A 19,094-nucleotide genomic window follows, 5' to 3' on the forward strand; every position below is an offset into this window, starting at 1 on the left:
CAATCCTTCCACGTGATGCTGTAGCTTTCAATCAGTGTTATCAGCCCGTTGATAATCGCCGACAGTAGGTTCGGTTTGCTGAGTATGAGATCTACTTTTGCACTGCCATCCACCGGGTCTCCAGCACCTTTGGTAGACGGGCAGCACATACCCGGTAGAAACTCCTTCAGCAGATACACGAACGCTTGGAAAGCGATGACTGCGCGATGACGCGGCAATTTGTGGGTCGTCACGATGCCCTGGATCGACTTGCACGCCAGTTCCGTCACGTTCAGGTTGTAGGCCTGAAAGATGTCCCGGCAGGCGTAGATTAGCCGGACCGTAAATTCGCACGCAATGTCGTAGAGTTTGGTGCAAAACTTTTCGATGTAATCCGGCAACTCTTTCGAGGCCAAACATTGCATTTCGTACAGAACGGGAAACAGCTGCAGCAGCAAAATTTGATCTCCGAATCGTATGCTTTGGTTCTTAAGCACCACCTCTTCGGGAGCCCGATCGCCAAGTATGCGCCACAACGCGTGGTGTGTTTCGGCCATCAGCATCACGTTCTGCACGTTTCCCCGACGGATCGAGAAGTTTACGTAGTTGAGAAAGTTGATCGTGTAGCGATCGAACGTTAAATCCACTGCATCGAGCGGGTCGTCCGGCGGGATCTCCGTGGTGCAGAGCCGGGCACAGTTGGCGAAGATGTGCGTTTGCCAGATTTTCGCCAAAAACGTGTGATCGTGCATGGTGTCGGTGAACTTCCAGAGATTAAGCTGAAATTTGTACTTGTACAGGATGAAATAGGCAACCCGTGTCCGCTGGCGCGACTCGATGATCCTTCGGAACAGCGTTTGCATAAGACTCAGCAGCGGCGTGATGATCTTTTGCGAGTGATCATCGTTCACCAGAACCGCATCGTCCTGCTCCGGGCTCTTCCACACGGCATCAATCAGCGGGGAAAGGATCGTGCGAACGATTTCCTGCACCTCGTCGTAGTCTCCCATCGCACAGAAGCGCTCGAGAACTTCGTAGATGAACAGAGACGTCTCGCGGGTGATGTAGATCGTCTGGTAACCGTTGTAGTAATCAAGGCAGATCCGCCACGAGCCGGACTGCTTGATCCAACTCATCCCCATCGCATGCCCCGAGATAGCTTTCAGCACCAGCACGTGGCCGAGCTTGATCGACGGATTTTGGAGCTTTCCGTTGCGCTGGATGCAATCCTGGAAGCGGTCCAGCATCCGATTGCTGGTTTGGACACGGGCAAAGTCCCACTCATTCTCGACTATCATCGCCAGCAGCTGCAAAGTGAAGGCACCGATATCGGTGGCCGGTGGTCGATCACTTTCCCACTGCTGCAGCATCGTCTCGAGCCAACGGAACGCCTCCGGTGACTTTATAAGCTTACGGTGCTCTGCGAATGGAGGACAGAGAATGGAGAACTCCATAACCAATACTCGTATCACCCCCCGTTTTGACCAGTCATTCCATCCTCAGATAAGAACGCACTTCCGCCGTTCGATTCATTGATTTTGACACCTTTCCGCATCGTTCCGCATGGCGGTTTTCGTACCTTCTTCATACTTGCCCGACAGATGGCTGATAATCATTTCCAGATAGACGTCGTTGTTGATCCGAAAGTCCCTATTAACAAACGCTGCCAAAACCTTGTGGAACTTGTCCTGGCAATTATCGCCCGATTGGGGCTCCATCGGGCCGCCTGTTCTGGACTTTCCGCCCGTTCCCGTGGCCTCCTCTGCGGACATCAGCGCGGTTGCCGGTGGTTGCCCTTTGTTAACTCGCACTCGGGATCCGGTCAGCGGCTCCGAATGCTGCTCATCGTCGCACAAACGCGCCTTACACTCCCGATGCTAGTGCGCACTCGATGGACAAGTAAACATGCTCAGTCAATACCTAAACAAACGATATCGAAGATTCAACCGATCGACGATCGGAACTTTGCCGCTCCGTTGTTTTGACAGCTGACAGCATGGCTAAACTGAGTTACGAGTAATCGATGAAAATCCGCAAGGACAGCCGTTGCATGTTTAAATTTGAGGCAGTCGCAAATACCGGAAGGTACATTTATATGCTTAAACAGTAAGGGTTTGAAAGTTATTCCATCTAGTTTCCCACAGTTTGTAACAATGTTGCTACATTCTCGAACCAAAAACGATTCTTACGGACAAAATTCATTCTTACCGAAATCAACTTCGGGTCGAAAAACCAGAGAGCGCACAGAAATGAGAGAGAATAGCGAAATACAGAGAGAGAAGAGAAAAGTTGGCCAGTTTCGGTTAAGAAAGGTCAGGTTCAAAAGTGAGGTTTTTATTTTTCTAGAGGGAACGAAAACGCAAGAAACAGAAAGCACTGAAACTAAAGTGTTATTTCAAAACAAAACACAAATTCAAGCTAGGTGGTGGGTTTTCGTTCGGCTGTTGGTAATATTTTCGAATACGTTAAGTACAGATTGATTTCGAACATCCGAGAGAGAAAGAGGCAAAATAACACAATAAAAAGGTGTTTGTTTCGATACAATAATAATAATCTGAAATCTAGAGTGGTTTTAGCCTAGCCGCAGAAAAAAAAACAAAGTTTGACATTTCGTTCGCTTGCAACTACAACATCGTCGTCAGTGTCCAAAGATTGTCCAAAAAGGAACAAAACACATCATCTGCAGCGGAAAAGTGGCGTGTCTTTCACGCACGGTTCGGGTGGTTCAATGGTTGGCGTGACATTTTCCTGCTAGCAAAGTGGAGAAGTTTTTCGCGTAGTGCACCGTTCCAGTTTCGCAAAGAGCAGTGGCGGCCAGTAAACACAATATCTAACAGAACAATCGAGCATGCGACAGGCCTCCACAATGCGGTCGTTTGGCTCGGTTCGCCCGTTCGCTTGAAAATTTCGCGTGAACTTTGTGAAAAAAATGTAACCACAAGTTGGTCGAGCGTTCCTGGAATTGCTGCCCCGTCGGTCGGGCCGTCCGTGCGTCGAAAACCGGGCACAGTTCTTAGCCGTTGGGGGGTTCTTGACCGTCTTCCGGCCCGAGTTTTCCAGCGAATTCCTGGCTTTTGTCAAACTGGCCTCACCGCCGCACACAGAGTTCGCCGTCGTAGGTCGCATTCATTCTCCGTTCTTCACACATCCCGACGACGACACACACACGCGGGTTCGACACACAGCGCGGCCACCGTTTCGCTACGGGCACGCGCGACAACCGCAACCAACAGAGAAAGAGAGAGCGAGAGAGGGAGACAGCTGATCGATCTAGTATCGCCCGTCTCGCGCGGAAAAGGATCGTGACCCGCAGAGTACGACAGAGCGAGAGAGGAGAGGCCTTCCAGGAGTGTGTTATTATTCGTCGCGGCGCGATTGTCTCCGGTCTTCGCCTCTTGTGCCGCATCGGCGGGTCAGTCGTCGCGCTCTTCCTTACCCAACACACACACACGCGGCGCGCCGGCCGTCGACCCAAACGGCTCTTTGGGGAGGACGGGACGACCGGAAATCACCGGCGGTGCAGAGAACGGAAGTCAATTGCGGCGTGTGGACTGCGAAAACGCAGGGATCCTTTAACGCGCGTGACCTTTGTGTGAAGGTGTGGTGTTAATCTAAAAAAAAAAGAAGTGCTGTGAAAGAAATGTGGCAATGCCGATATCCGCAATTGCGGGCACACCCGTGTGCGTGTGTGTCTTGAAAAGGTTCGAAAGTGCGTGCGGCGGCACCGTTGTTTGGCTATTTTAGGGTTTACTGTGCGCCCCGAAGAACGCGTTGTTGTATCCAGCGTGCGTGCGCTCTGCAGTTGTATGCGTGTGTGCCCCGAAAAAGGCCCGGCGTTTGCCAGTGTGTGTGTGTGGTTAGCAATCCTGCACACCGTCGCAGCGTGCGGTGCGTTGAATGAATGTGTCATGCTGTTTTTTCCGTGCCGCCGAGGAGATGTTGTGTGATAAGAAATAGTTCTTCAAGAAAGCCAGCTTTTCGCTGGCATTGTGTTTGCCGCGGGGTCGGAAAAAAGGTGTAGAAAAGCCGCACCCTCACGGAAGAGAGGAAGGTGGTTGTGAAATTGCCCAACCCGACGACCGACTGTCGACGGTGGGCTAGTGTGTGGAACCCGTCCCCGGAGCGGGACCGGAAGGAAAATTAAGGAAAGGTGAAAGTGAGTTTGGTTCGCAAGAACACGGCGCGAGCGCGCGGCGGCGGCCGTGTGGTGTCACAAGAAGTTTTCAACGCGCGCCGTAAGGCAGGATAAAAGAAAGAAAAAACGGCAACGTAGTACAAAATGTCAACATCGTCGGAAAGGTGTGTATGGATTTGCGGTGCGATATTTCACAACTCCTTTTTTTGCGACCAGGTTCCCACCGCCACTACCAGCATCGTCGGGGAGCATCGGTCACTTGCCTGTCTGGGTCTGGAAGCGGTCAGCGAAAAATAGCTCACATTTTCGTGTCCCCCTTGTCCTTCTCTGGCCCATCGCTCGTAGGCTGTCAAAATCGATACGAACCATGTTTATGATACGGTGCTACGAGAGCCGAGCACACAGTAGGCTGCGCGCCTGCGATGACAGCATAAACAACAGCATAAAAGCGGCTCGTTGGTGTCTCTGTGTGTGTGCGTTTCTTTTCTTTTTTGTTTAATCTCTCTCGTCTCGGCTCTCCAGCGGGCGGGTGTCATATGTTTTCTTTTGTGATTTCATCCATCCTCATCTGTTGGTTTAGCGGGTGCCAGAGCATCATCGTCGTCTTCCTGTGTCCACCCTGCGTCGCAGTTTAGCCCTTAGCGTTGGCAAGGGCGTGACGAGACATTTTTATTTATTCTTCATTCCGTTGGCAAAAGGCTTCGGCTGAAGCGGCCGGAAAAGTAATTTCTGCTTTGCCCGAAGTAGTACATGTCGGTGTACCTCTAGAAATCGATCGCCCTGTCTCCAAGCAGGCTGTGCTGCCCGTTAGAGTCTTGATTTTAGTCTTTTCCGTTTTGTTTGCATTGTTTCTTTCTCACTGACCGCATTTTTGCATATTTTTTTTTCTCTCTCCTGGCACAGGGTGGAATGGGTGGAAATCATCGAGCCCAGGACGAAGGAGCATATGTACGCCAATCTAACCACGGGCGAGTGTGTGTGGGATCCGCCGGAGGTAAGGCATCGGCACCGTTTGGTGAAACTTCTCGAGCTAAATGTCACTAATTTCGCAACGGAATGCCCAGGAGCAGAGTATTTTATTTGAACATTGAAATTTATCAACATCTTAATTATCCGGATACAACGGTCGAGCGGTGGGGGACCCTGGGTCAAAGCCGGCCTAGATCAAGATCATTCGACTTCGCTATCTTCGCTGACAGCGGCTTTATTAAAGTGTTGGTTTCACATGAATCTTCTGGTAATGAAATAGGATTGCACCTTTGCATTTTTTTTCAAATATTCTACAAAAAATGCTTATTCAAGACGCTTGACTAGCATCCACTTTTCTTATTGGACGTCCTTAGACTGATTCGGTTTTGGCACACAATCGGTGGAACGCCACGAAATCCCGAACGATGCGTTCTATTTTCAAACTTACGGAGGCCACCGACACGTGAAAACACGAAAATATAATTTAACCAGGCAGCCGGCGACTAGATAGGTTTTGCGACAACTAATGGCTAAAGAGGTCATTAGTCTTTTGAACCGATTCCATCGATGAAACTATGCGGTGGTGAAAACAGTTCCATCGATACATGGATCATAAAATTGAAAACGTCACTGTTCTGGTGAACAGCTGGTTTCAACCCGTTTTACTGTGGCCCCCCCAAAACAACGACCAAAGATTGATCGGCGGCGAAGTCATGGATGGAGCGCGAAGGAGCTCGCGAAAACGAAACCAGCATTAATGGTCGTTCTACATTAAAATGGTTGCAGCGGTGCGTTGTCTTATTTTTGTTGCGCTTCATCAGCAGTGCTTTTGACAATCGAAGGGTAAGAGGTAAGAGCGAGACAGAGAAGGACCAGAATGGCAAGTTTTTTTTATAATGACGCTGATGATGGGCCATCATCGACGACGAGACGACCAAGAAGCGCAGCCGCTCCGGGAGGAATGCGTTGAAAGTGAAATTTTCGAAAAGCGAAAATATGTGGCGAACTCCTTTACGGCGGCGTGGCAGGACTCCGCGGCTCCCGCGAACGGCGATCATTGGGCGCGTGCCAAACACACCTCAATGCTCTTCGCTTGCTGCCGGCGCAAGCTAATGTGCCGACCGTGCGCATCGGGTTTATGAATGTGGAAACCTCAAAAAAGTCCTGTAAATTAGCCATCGAAAATGCTTACGCAAAGTTCAAGTGGAAGCGAAAACATTTACTGTGGCGGGCGGATTACGTAGCGGCTGTGGACGACGACGTCTCGAAAGACTGTCCGTGCGGTGGCGTCTTCTTTAATGCTGCTCACTGCCGCCGGTGGTCTGGAGGAGGAGCATAATGAGTTTCGTTTTTAGAGAGGGAAAGAACGAAGCGGACGTAAACGATCTCGAACACGCGATCACAACGCGTGGTGCGAGGAGCCCTCTGCAATAACGAAAACGAAAGTAACCCAAGAGCCAACGTGTTTGGAAGTAAAAAATTGAAATGTAACGTTTTAAGAACAATCGAGTTGAAAAGGACGTGTATTCCTTTAGGCTAACGTTCGACGGGGTTGTACTAAGGAGCTCCGGCGAAACTAGGCTGAACCAGGGGAGCCAGGAGTTGTTTGTGGAATATGCAATATGCATTTGACAGCTGTCTTGGCCATCCTTGGCCGTCTTTTGCAAACCACGGCGGCGAACGAACCTCTACCGTATACAGGGCGAGAGTTATTGTTTCGTTTCACTTTTATTGCCACTTTCTTTGGCCTGCGCATGTGCATGTGCATGTGTGAGTGTTTTTTGCGTTCCGTTGTTGTGTCTGGAGCAGCAATAGGCGGGGGTAAAAATAATAAAACGCCTGCCTGGTCTTAACTGACTGACGTCGGTGACCATCGTTGCCCTTCCTCGGGCTGCGTTTGCTTACGCCGCGCAATGCACATGCTGCTGCCGCTCTTTCACCGACTTTCGCCTTAGCGCCACCAGCCACCAGGCGGACGATTTCCATTTCTTCTCGAAAGATCTCGGCGCCGGCCGTTTCGCAATGTTCTTGTACAACACGGGCACCACCCGGGTGTGCAACATGGGAAAGTGCGCTATTCCGATTCGACATTAGTTACAAAAAAACGTGAGCTCATTCGTGGGAAAGTGTGTTCACTAGCCGTTGTAAGTTGTCCTCGCCCGAGACCCCCGGCCAGACGATCGACGAATCGTAAAAGAACATGCGCGATTCGTTCGTTAAGGTGTTTACAAAAATTGTGGAGCAAAGCAATAACCAGTAGCAGCGAAGCTGAAGATGCTACGTACCTGGCGACCCGGCTTGAGGCCACAAACGGACAAAACTCTAGACCCCTCTTCGGGGAGACCTTCGTCGTCTAACGCGCGCCTAAACCACGCTTTGATGGTTCCGTCAAAAAGCCCCAGCGTAAGCGGATTGTGCAGAGTCGCTGTTGCGCTGACCCGTTTGGTGGACGTGAGTTATTATTACTTTGGTTCATTTTTTTCTTTCTCTTTTATTTTCAATTTCCCGACCGACCGCGGTGCATCCGGGGTGGGGTGCGGTGGCGCCCGTTGGCTGCAGCGCAGGGTCAACTCATCGCCACCACCGTGGCCACAAACCACCACCGTCGGTCGCTGAATGAAAAACATTGAAAAACATAAAAAAAAACAATATTTATATCTTGAAGCGTTAGATGGACGGGGACAACACATAAACCGGGGCCTCGCGGCACGAATGTGTGAATGGCCGTGACGCGGCTCGTCGGTTGGCCACCGCTGGATTGACGCTTGTTTGTTTGTGGCGGCCCGACAATCGAAAGTGACCGCGACGAACGCGAATCGCTCCTGACCACCGTGGTTGGCTTCAACCGTTGCCGCCCGACGCGTGCTTAACTATTTTTCCAGCTCCCCTAACTGCCCACCGATGCCGAGAAAATGGCCCAGAGTAGGAAGTAAAATCCTCCCCACACAACACGGCGGTGGCGCAGTTGAAAAATCGATTGTTTTCGATACTGTGCGCTTGTCTGCTTCCTGGCACCGCCCGCAAGGGGGCTGCCACCACCAGCAGCACTCACGATCAACACGGAAGAACGATTCGATAAATTTTGTTCCAAATATCTTCCTACATTCCGTCAAGCCACGTCAGTTCTATAATTCCCTCACGATCACTTTTCCCCTCCCAGTGATTAAGCCAATCGACGGTGGCATTGCCGCCCAGTTGGTGGCCGCGTTCAAGTCAGGAAGTGGCAAAACAAAACTCGGTCCACAAAAAGACCACGCGACCACGCGGCCACGGTCGCTGAAGGAAGTGGTTCGTTAAAATGGTTAGAAAGGCTAGATGATCGAAAGGGAATGGAAAAAGAGGCAACATACAGCCAAAACCATGGCCCGTGAGACGTGGACGATTGCACTTCACAGTGGTCACGCTGAACACACTGCGCTAATCGACATATCCGTCCACCCCGGGTCCTGGGTGATCCCGGGTCTTCTTCGATGCCTCCGGACCCCACTCGTCCAACTGTGACAGACCACCCAATTCCAACCGATATTGCCGTGCACCATTGCGCCGACTCTGACATTACTGTCGGGTGCTTCTTGCGCTCTTACTTTAGATCCTAATCATTGGTTGGATGGCCTATCACTTAGATCTCGGCAAAGATGGGCTGTTTCACACACTTGAGTTGGGAGTTTGTTTCAGTTTTCTACTAATAAATCGAGTATGTGACTTTATAGTACAATACGTGTTCAATATGTACTAATATCAGCTATTGTAAAGGTTTTTTTTACGTTTCTTTCATCTGTTTGATTGAAGAAGATCGTTGCCGTGACGTAGGGCGAAAGACGCCTAATGGAACCCGAGTAAGAGTTCCATCGTCTCGGTCTAACCAATGATCTAAGGACGAACCACAAATGTGAATGATGAAATAAAAATGATAATACTACGGCGACCGTGTTTGATACCGGATGATCGATCTTTTACATAAATCGATCTTCTTTATTGAAACTAGCTGGCAAAGATCGTTCCACCCGAAGTAAAGAATGTATATACTTGGTTTGATAGAGTTGCCAGACTCTTTGCTCTATTTATATGACGTACGATGCTCAAAGATTGATCGACTGAAAATCGTCAAAGATATGCTCCAACAATTAAAAGCAAATTAAGTGAAAAGATTAATTGGTTTTCACTTTTGCGGGATTCATGATGCATTCCATTTGCATTATTTGACTGTTTAAAAACTCCTTGTACTACTGTGACTAAAAACAAACGGAAAACAGTATTATCGTGGTGTGGTGCATCGCGATTTTTGTTTTTGTATCACAAGGAAGTTTTTGCATCACATTTTTATGATCATTTCGTGATCTTTTCGTGATCAATTCGAAGCAAACCCATATCGTTCATATCGTTATTCATAAAAAGAACTGATATTTTTTGACCACACTAATATGTTTCAATCACATGCTACCGTAAAAAAAACGAAACGACCCCAGACACAAATGGGCATTTATTTTATAAATCTCGAGACTGCAAGAAAAAATTCCAGAGGAGCACTGGTAACGCATGGTTTCAAATATCTTGCTAGCATCTCTCCACTCGGTCAACATAACGGCGGGACCTCAATCGGTGGGTCGCGTACGCTCATTTCTGCGGTATTATTTAGCACCATTTGCCGAACCCGCAAGCACCCGTTTTTCGGGCCCACCGCGCCAATCAATCGGTTGCACAAGCCTCCCGGGTGGCGGAGGGTCACAGTGGAGGTGAGATTTCTATTTCTCCACCCAGCCGAATGGTTGAGGCGGCCCACCACTGATGGCCACTTCCTTACCGACCTTCGAAACAATTTATTGCTCTTCGCTCTCGCCGTGTTTATTCTTCGGTGCGGTGCCCTCGGTTCAATGCGCAAGAAATCGATGTGCACTTTGATGCTGCTGCCGGTTGCATTGAGTGTCGGACAACGGTACATCTTCAAACTCCCGGTTCCGGTGATGCCAGCCCCGGTTCGTTTATGATACTGAGAGAGGGCAATGCCAGCGGTTTTTTTTCCGTTTGTCTTCTTCTCGTTTCTGGTCCAGCACCAGGAAGTGGTGGTGGGTATAATAAGCACCGCCGGAGTCTGCCCATTAACCGGATCGTACTGATTATATGAGAGGCCGCATTGGGGGTTGCAGGTCACCCGGGGCCAGTCGGTGGGTTCGCTCTTCTAGCATCATCACCTCCTCCTATCGACCGTGCACCGAGCGTGCACTTTTAGTGTGTCCCTTGAACGGTGTTCACTTTCCAACACCGATATACGGGAGAGACACATGCGCGCGTTCCGGCGTTCGGATCGAGCATATAATTATCACCTTTTGAGTTGCCTGCCCAGAAAACCCATTACCGTCTGGTTAGCAACAACAATGTGGCTCCGGCTTTTTCCGGCGATGCTTTCTTAAACGTGTAAATAAAACCACGCCCGTGGAGTGGAGTGAAGAAAATGTATGATTTTTCCTCGTTTTTTTTGGCAATCCTCAAGAAGTGCTGCATCCTTCCGTTTGCCGGAGAAGAAGTGCCCCACGATGAATGAGCAATTTCCCCGATGAAAGGAGAAAAGGCCACTGACGACCAAAATACTTGAACAAGCCCAAGAAACGAAAAAAAAAAACAACGAAACATTACAACGGAGCATAATCACTTGATTGTATAGCGAAAGAGGAAAAAATGCGGTCACCTACCAACCGGAGCACCGACGGAGCCGTGTGCGCGGATTGGGGAGCTACTCCCCAAAAAGCAAAACCCCGAAACGGGCTTCTAATGAGGGCTCTCCGGTAAGAAGGAGCCGCGTATTAATTGATTGTTGTTATTAACGGCCTCCCGATACCGATTGCTGCTGCTGCTGCGTGCCACATTAGGAGCCCCCGACGATTGTTTGCCAAACGGACCGCGAAAGGGGTGCGCACGACGTGATTGTTTTGGCCTCAAACTCACTGGAAAATCGGTCGGTCCGTCGTGAGAGGTTTCGGTTCCTCGGGTGCTGCCCCAACCTGCTGCTCTCCATCACCTCGAAAGCTCGAAAGAAATTGTGTGACGTCTTTGGCGCACATTGCCGCCTGGGGTTAGTTTGGGTTAGCAAATTGGCTGTTGGCCTGATATGGCATGAACACCTTTTTATAAACTCGCATTCGTTTCGTGTCCTTTTCGTGAAACTTCAGCTATGGCCGTTGAGGGCAGAGAGTCGTTTTCAAATTAGTGAAGCAACCTCAACGAGGTGTAAGGTCAGTGTAGGTCGATCAATTCATTTTCCATTTGCTTGTTAATAGGAGTTATTACTGTTGCTTACGATGACGCAATTGTTGAGTGGCCTAATTGAAGATAACAAGGATTTCTTCACGTATGTTTGGGAAAGTGAACCTGGTTCATGTTAAAATGTTGTTAAATACTTAAATCTTAAGAAGAACTAACATCTATATAATCGAAAAAATAACTTAAATTAAATACATGTTAAAGTACTTAAATACTAAAATAAATCAAACAACTTTTCCGCGTCAACTGGTGAATGTCTACTCGAAGGACACAGGCAGGGGTCTACCGATTGGACTAGCGAACAAAAACTACATAAAACTCTACCTCACCGGAACAACCTGAACGAGCATTCCCAAAAACGTTTCTATAAAAAGCCGTTCAAACGATCAGTTTACTCGAAATGAATTTCTCAAAATGAGAACTTTTTCACCGTCCATTTTTTTTTTCTGATTCCCGTTCTAGAACTATGTTCTACGTGCGTGTGTGCGTTCCATCTTAGAGGTCCGCCATTATATCGGAGATAGTTTCAAAGAAGAAAAGCAAACGTGGCTTTTCAACCACGTCCCAACGGGACACAAGTGGAAATGTAAATGAGGCACCGAAAGTTGGAGCGCCCAGCCCCGGGAGAGTCGTTGCGGAAGTTTTTCAATCGTATCGATTCCATCACCTGGGTCCTCCCTGGGCTGCAACGGAACGGAAGCTTCCGCGGAGAGAGGCGTTCGAGTGTCGTCCTAACACGTGGTGTAAAAGCGAGAAAAATGGAGCGCAGACTGGGAGCGCAGATGTCAAGGACACGGGTCCCAGCGCCAAGACTAACAGTTTCGATGGTGCTGGATGACGAGGATGACGGTGGTAGTGGCCGGGCCACCATATTTGGGCGGACAGCAAATGTGCCGAGTCGAGCCAAGAAGGAATTGGCGGTGAAATTTTGCTGCATTATGCGGTGTGCGGTGGGCTGGGCGAGACCCGGGCATTTCGTCGTTATAATGTTGCGGACATAATCTGGCGAATGTGCGCCGTGCGGCCCGTGCTGTGTGAGCTTTCGTGAGCGACGCTTCAAGATCGTCTCGTCTCGAGGCACGCGGCAGCAGAGCAGATTGGCCTTGCCTCCGTCGCGTGTCCTTGTTCCACCGGATGCGGGCCTCGTTTTGGTGCTAAATCATTCCAGGTCGGTGCTCCCGTACAGTGCGGGTTTCCCCGTCGGGGTGGAATATGTGTGCGGATTACAGCTCACTAGACTAGAGAGCCGGGTAGCATGAGTCACTGACATTTACTCCCAGCTTTCACCGAAAATCCGGCGGAAAACTTAATTGCACCGGATTAGTAACTCTCGGTCTCCTTGGTCGCTCTTTGAGCACTTTTGGAGAATTCTTAGAATTCGCCATTCATAAGTGTGTGTGTCCAGGATTGGCACCGTTCGCCGTAGACGTACTGGACTACAGTTGCTGGTGGACACGTACTGCTACGGTTTAAGCTCTCAGCTCGACCTAGCTCTCTCGCTCGCTATCGCTAGTTAATGAGCGTAAAATGTATGGCCGGGATTGTGCTTCTCCTGTGGCCAGCACCGCGGACGATCGGTGTCTGTCTGGCCAGATGGTGCTGCTGGATGCTGGTGGCGGCGATGCTGATTCAACAATTCCCCCGCGGCCGGGAGATGTGTTCTGTTCCTTCGCTGCCAGCCTGCCACCATATGGTGTGCGGTTGTTTGTGTTCCTTCCAAACACTCGCCACTTGCGCCCCGGCCGTGTGTGAGGCAACCGTATAAATAACTTTCGCTACTCCGAAGCCGAATGTCCGAAACACGGTGTGTAGTGCGCAGCGCAAACGGGTTTTGTGTGTGTACAGCCCAGATTTGGACAGAGTTTTGGTTGTTGCGCTTGGTTTCCTTCTGGTGAACACAAGAACCCGTATTGCTCCTCCTGAACAGATTTTCGCCACGCGATGATGGTGTACGGAGGAGATTCATTCACGCGCAAACCCCGCAAAAAAATGATATTTACAAGAATATCGGTATGATGTGGGGTTTACGGTGGGACCCAGCGGGAAGAGAAAGGCCATTTGCGCTAATTCGCCAATGTGAATTAAATTTCCGTTGCGCGCGGTTTCCGTACGCCAGAGCGAGGGAGCGATTATTTTGCGGATTATGTCGGATAACATTTTTGCATCCTCGCGGCCGCATGCACGCTGCGACCTCGGTCAGCCAGACGAATGTCTCATTTAGCGCCTGAATGATTAGTTTAAATTTCCATTTCATCGTAACGCTGCCGTTTAGATTAAGCGGCATGCGGCCCACCAAGCGAAAGGCTATCTAGGCTCGTGAGTGTGCACACTCAACATATACGCTGCCGGATGGTTCCGGCCGGATAGGCCGCAGCGGTTCGCATAGGTTCTGAGTCAGAAGCATGATGTGAAGAATGTGGATGATGAGAGCTGTTGATACCAAATTGGTGAATAAATGAATAAAGTAACGGATTCAGGGCGGGCGGCATCCCACGCCAGTCTGTTTGTGGCCAGTGGTCGAATTTAAATTTATGCAACGTCTCCTGTTTGTTGTTTTTGCGCATTGCAAAACGCACAATGGTTTCCAAATTTTGGGTTAAACTATAAGGTTGGCTAAGAAGAAATCTATTATTTTTGGGTGAATTTCAAGCTGTATTTGCGTCAAGCATGCACCGTTTTGTTGGAATTTTTTTTTGCCTTTTTAAAGATAGGCTCATAATGCCTCTCTTGTAGAAGTCTTGATCGTTATTGGCGAAAAACTCTAGTAATCTTTCTTCATAATCCTTTCTTGATCTAAACTTTTCATCACTCAGGAAACTTTGTAATGCGCGAAGAAGGTGTATGTGAGATTTCGTTGTCCTGATGGAACACAACACCTTTTCCTTTAGTCGATTCTGGCCGTTCCTGATCAATCACTAGCTTCGAACGGTGCAATAGTTGACAGTAGAGTTCTGAATTTAGTGTTTGGCCACACGGAAGCAACTCATAATAAACGGTTCCTTTCGAGTCCCACCATATTCCTGCATCTATAACATCAAAAATAACTGAACCGCTTCGGCGAAACCCAAATTTCTCGTAAGTATCTGTTAGAGTACCGGCATTATAAACAAAAATTTCCGGCCATGCAAAATTTCAACGGCCTAGCTTAAATTTTCGCCTTCACCGAAGAAGAACTGTAAAATAAAATATAGCAAATTTTCTCTTCGGTGACTTTTATTGTTAACACCCTGTAACTCAGATACGAAAGGAACAAACAAAAAACAAAGAAAGCATTCTTTTAAGTTTGAAGCATTAGCTTTAAAACGAGCATAAACTTGAAACTTTACGATCGATACTTCCCGAAATATCGCTCACTAAAGCCATCTACCGAGAAAATAATGAATAACTTTTTAGTCAACCTTATATTTTAGTATCTTAGCAAAACGAATTCCTGCGTACTTTATCTATGTTTTGTGTGCTGCATTAAGGTTGTGTTCGGTGACAAATGTTTCAAGCGATCATCTCCACAATTTCTTGACTCCCCGTTGTCTTCACACGTTAGCAATGGAGGTTAACTAGATCAGTTGGTAATTAATTCGAAATTTTTAGCCCATGCCGTAGGTAGGTGCATGTAACAGCACAAGGATTATGAGGTGTTACATGTTTTAAAATACCTGCCATCTCGATATTTTATTCGCACGGTGTGGTGCGATCAATGCCACCGATTGTCTACATTGTGTCAAACAAGTGTCGCCAAACGCGCAGATATCGCGTATTGCGGTTGATCAATAGTTCCCGAGCAAACCGGAGCCTGTCGTCTGCTCCGGCCGCGCGGGGTACGTATCTGGATTGTAAATTGCCCATCAACCACTTACTAAATGCCATTTCCATTCCAGGGACAGTCCGTCGTCGACGTCGACTGTCGATCATTTTCGCTAGCCCCCCTGAACCGACCCGGGCGTCGGTTTCCATAAAAGTCGACCCGGCTCAGCGGGGGGAGCCGCACGGAACTGTAGGGGGATGGCTAATGGAATGGAGCTCGAGCCGCGATGAACGCAAATGAACCGCCGAATGACCGCGCACTCCATCATTGCCGTTTATAATTGGAGCAAATTCATCACGCACACGCGGCGTACCATGCTGCTGCGGGGTGACGTGCGCCTGCGGTGGTGGGTGGTACATGAATCAGCATGATGTTGGTTGTTGCCCGCCCGGTGGTGCCGCGGAGGTCATGCGCTAGAAAGGCGGGAAGGCTATTGACCAAAGATGGACAAGATGCGACCGCGATGGCCGTTTTGCCGACATCGACAACCATTGCGTGTGTGCGTGCGTGTGTTGATGCCTCGTCCGGTTTGTTCAACTTTCTTCTGCCCTCCCGGGGTTTGCATGTGCAGCCCGGGCTCAAGGCGTGTTCGATAAGCGATGATCTCCGATGGCCGATGATAGTCTTTAGTCGCTGCGCGAATACAACCTTCGATCATGTCATCGGCATCGGCTCCCAGCGGTGATGGAAAATGCTGCCCGATGCCCTTGGCATCGGGACTGAGCGTTCATCTGACGTCGCCAGAGGCAATGATAAGAGGCCCTCGAAAAGACGCATTCTGTCTTGCGGTTTCCGCGGTGCCACGGCAGGAAATTAGTTCCTTAGTCACTCACCGTCCAGGCGGCCTGTTGCGCCAATTTACTTCCGAAACAGATCTAATGCAATGATTGCACCGGGACACGAGTTTCCGTCCGCCACGACGGAGAGCATAAATTTAATCGCCGACAACCACCACATTGCTGTGGCGGCGGCCCCGTTGACCGGTTTCCCGCCTCTCTCGGCTATCGGGCGGTGATAAGAAAGTGAAAGTGATGGCGAAATTATCAACGTACTGCAGAGGCATTCCACTGTGTTTCAAACGCCTTGAAAGAGGTTCATTCTTTTTTCCGCACAGCGCCGCGGTTGGAGGCTAATGAGCGGCCCCAAACCTGTTCCTAATTCAATCGTCCCGTGGCAAACGGTTTATTACATTTACGGTGAGCACGTTCGGCGTTTGCACAATAAAATGCGAGCCTCTACCGTTAACGGTAAGTGGCAGATATCATAACGTGTACGCGGTAACTTGCGGCTGATAACAATTTATTGGGGAAATCATATGGCGCATAATTTGCTAAATTTATGATAGGGCAACATACCAGCGAGCAATTTTATAAGTTTGCCTCATTAATATCTATGTCCGCTACTGGCGGTGTGTAAATCAATATTGTTGTTTTCTTCTGCGGATATCAGGTCGTGTGGCCAATTAGAAGTTATACTGAGGTTTCTGCCACATGACCCACCATATCTCTGAACAAATAGGTTTATTGAGTTGTAAAAAAATCAATCCGAATTTGAAGTAATTATTCGATACTGTTGATTCTCGATTGATCATTGATCTGCAAAAATCAAATTGATCGACGAACGCAACGAATGTTTTCCTCTATCAAAGGTGATCATTTTTACAGAATGAGAGCCACGAAAGATTATTTTTTTCATTTGATTCTGAAAAACGTCTTAATATTTTTTAATGCTTGACCATTTATTTGAAAGTTTGATCCTTCAAGTTTATGTACCAAATACAATTTTGTTTGCAGAAAATTGGAAATTATGTAAAACTTATTTCCAACGGTACGATATTTGAAAAGCTCATTTCATTTAAGCTCATTTCCTCCTCGGTGGTTGTGTTAAGAAGCATAATTGTCGTTTTTGGGGTTCGGAAAACCCACACGTCGTGTAAGAGAAGCCAATGCACCCACAATGAGAGATTTTTCGGTGCGTATTTTAGTATTGCGGCATCATCGGTCGTCGTATGAATGAATGAAGAAGGAGCCGTCGGAACTGTCGAAGGGGCGAAGGTTTGTTCTTTGGCGAAATTGAAGCTGAGGGCTTGGACGACATGTGGTTTTAACAGGATGGCGCAACCTCACATACAACGACAGCAACGATCGATTGTTTGCGCCGCGTCTTCGGACAGCGAATAATCAGCAGAAATTGTGTTGTGAATTGGCCTCCAAGAAGCGGCGATTTGACACCATTGGACTATTATTTTTGAGGTGCGGCGAAAGATAAATGTTAGGCGAAAATAGGTCGTACTCCAAAATAGGTCGAACGAATGGGCTACTGCTAAGACAATCGTGATGGACATTTGATCAAAATTGTTTTTCATAAAAAATGTTCATGCCTCGAAAAATGTGAAGCCGTTTTTTATAACGAAAAGGAAAAAAGAATCTTTCGTGGCGCTCATCCTGTAGAAAAGAGAACCTCAATGTGTTAGACACTCTTATTTCGATCCTTCAGTCTGATGATATTGACTTAATTTACACCTTCAAACGTTTCAAAACATGGGATCTGCTTATTCATACTGTTCTGTTACGTAAGTCTAAGTATAGTCTATGAAACAATGTAAGTAAGTGTCGTTGTGGTAAATTGAGGTAAATTTGCTGAGTCGAAGATCTGGAAGAAGTTTATCGTAGATATTCGGTGCAAGCATCATCGCCGTAGGGTTCGGCTTCCATTAATTATGTTTTGAATGTGGCACAACTTTGGTATATTTGGTTTGGTAAGTTTATTAACAAATAAAACAGCTCCAATTTACGAGATGTGAACGTTTTCCACAAAATAGCTATCCAATAGCCAATGGCCAATGGCTCCGTTTATTGGAGTGGCCCGAATGGAGGCAGCATAGTTTAATTTTCCCCACCGATTTGTTCAACCCCCTTTCAATTGTCGGGTCTTTATTACTTTGAAACCTATGCTGTGTTAGCGTCCTAAACGCCCCCCCCCCCCCCCCCCCCCCCCCCCCCCCCCCCCCCCCCCCCCCCCCCCCCCAGTGCGTATGCGAACCGCTGCCAAGAGTGATGTTTTCGGTGTTTTTGTTTTACCATCTTCATCTTCTTGCAGCTGTTGCGCCCTTGGCAGCTACGCGTTATACGATCGGTCGGTTGGTCGGTTGTTCGATGAAGTCAGAACTCGCGAACCGGCTGTGGAAAACTTTCGACCACTCGTGCGACGTGGAGCGAAAAGCAAACGATGTCTAATGTTTAAACAACTGGCCAATGTGTGTATCTGGGATTGTGGTCCCAACAAGCGTTGTGGCGGCGATGATGTTGCGTGGTGCGCTGGTCGTCGGTTGTTTTGTGGCGTTAAATCGTTTCGGGCGATGAAGCCGCGCCACAAAGCCGCCGGCCCGATTGCGCCTAGGCATATTCGGTGGGCCAGTCTTTGGGACGGCTTTAGGGCGCTTTCTGGGGAAGCACTTGGAGGTGCTATAAAAATTAACCCGCCATATAGTGTGGACAAAGAAACACCCGAAGCATAGAAACAGGGGAGGCCATCGTCGTCATCGTTGCTTTGAATGGCGTCGTGTGTCTTTGGCGCATAATCGTTAAGCAATCGTGTGCCGGCCACATAAACGCGTGGTTTTGGTCTATGTTGTGAAGGAGGACGAACACGCGTACGATGGAGCGCCAGCACCCCCGCGCCGTTTGCTGACCTCTTTCGATGCGCGGTCCCGGGGCGCAGCTCAAAGGAGAGTGGTGCGCAATTGAGCTCTCTTCGGCAATCGATGTCCGGGGTTGCCGGGCATCCCGGGAACTGTAGACGACCGATCCGTTACAGATTGAACGGAGTGGAGTCCGAACTCCCGTGAGCAGCCCCTTCGAGGTGTTCCTTTTATGCCGCTAGTTTTCCCTCACGCTACGCTCCGGAAAGTTGGTCAGCGGCCGGGTGGCGGGACCTTTGCGTGGTGGAGCCCCA

General features: G+C 48.8%; 2 protein-coding genes across 2 annotated transcripts in view; one reads left to right on the forward strand and one right to left on the reverse strand.

Annotated features, from left to right (window-relative positions):
- Positions 1 to 2: 2 nt before the first annotated feature.
- On the reverse strand, positions 3 to 1,857 carry LOC128270412 (uncharacterized; the record flags this gene model as incomplete). Its single annotated transcript, XM_053007812.1, has 2 exons — positions 1,559 to 1,857; positions 3 to 1,399 (listed from the first exon to the last, which is right to left on the reverse strand). Coding segments are annotated over exons 1-2 (1,590 nt in total), but the record flags the coding sequence as incomplete, so codon positions are not given.
- A 2,401-nt stretch (positions 1,858 to 4,258) lies between these two features.
- LOC128275295 (uncharacterized) overlaps positions 4,259 to 19,094 on the forward strand; it is a 30,750-nt gene continuing 15,914 nt past the window's right edge. Inside the window, exons 1-2 of the mRNA XM_053013752.1 lie at positions 4,259 to 4,278; positions 5,018 to 5,108. Coding sequence (XP_052869712.1) covers positions 4,259 to 4,278; positions 5,018 to 5,108 — 111 coding nt within the window. The remainder of the gene's footprint in view (positions 4,279 to 5,017; positions 5,109 to 19,094) is intronic.

The sequence above is a fragment of the Anopheles cruzii genome, chromosome 3, assembly GCF_943734635.1.
Source record: "Anopheles cruzii chromosome 3, idAnoCruzAS_RS32_06, whole genome shotgun sequence".
NCBI classification, from domain to species: domain Eukaryota; kingdom Metazoa; phylum Arthropoda; class Insecta; order Diptera; family Culicidae; genus Anopheles; species Anopheles cruzii.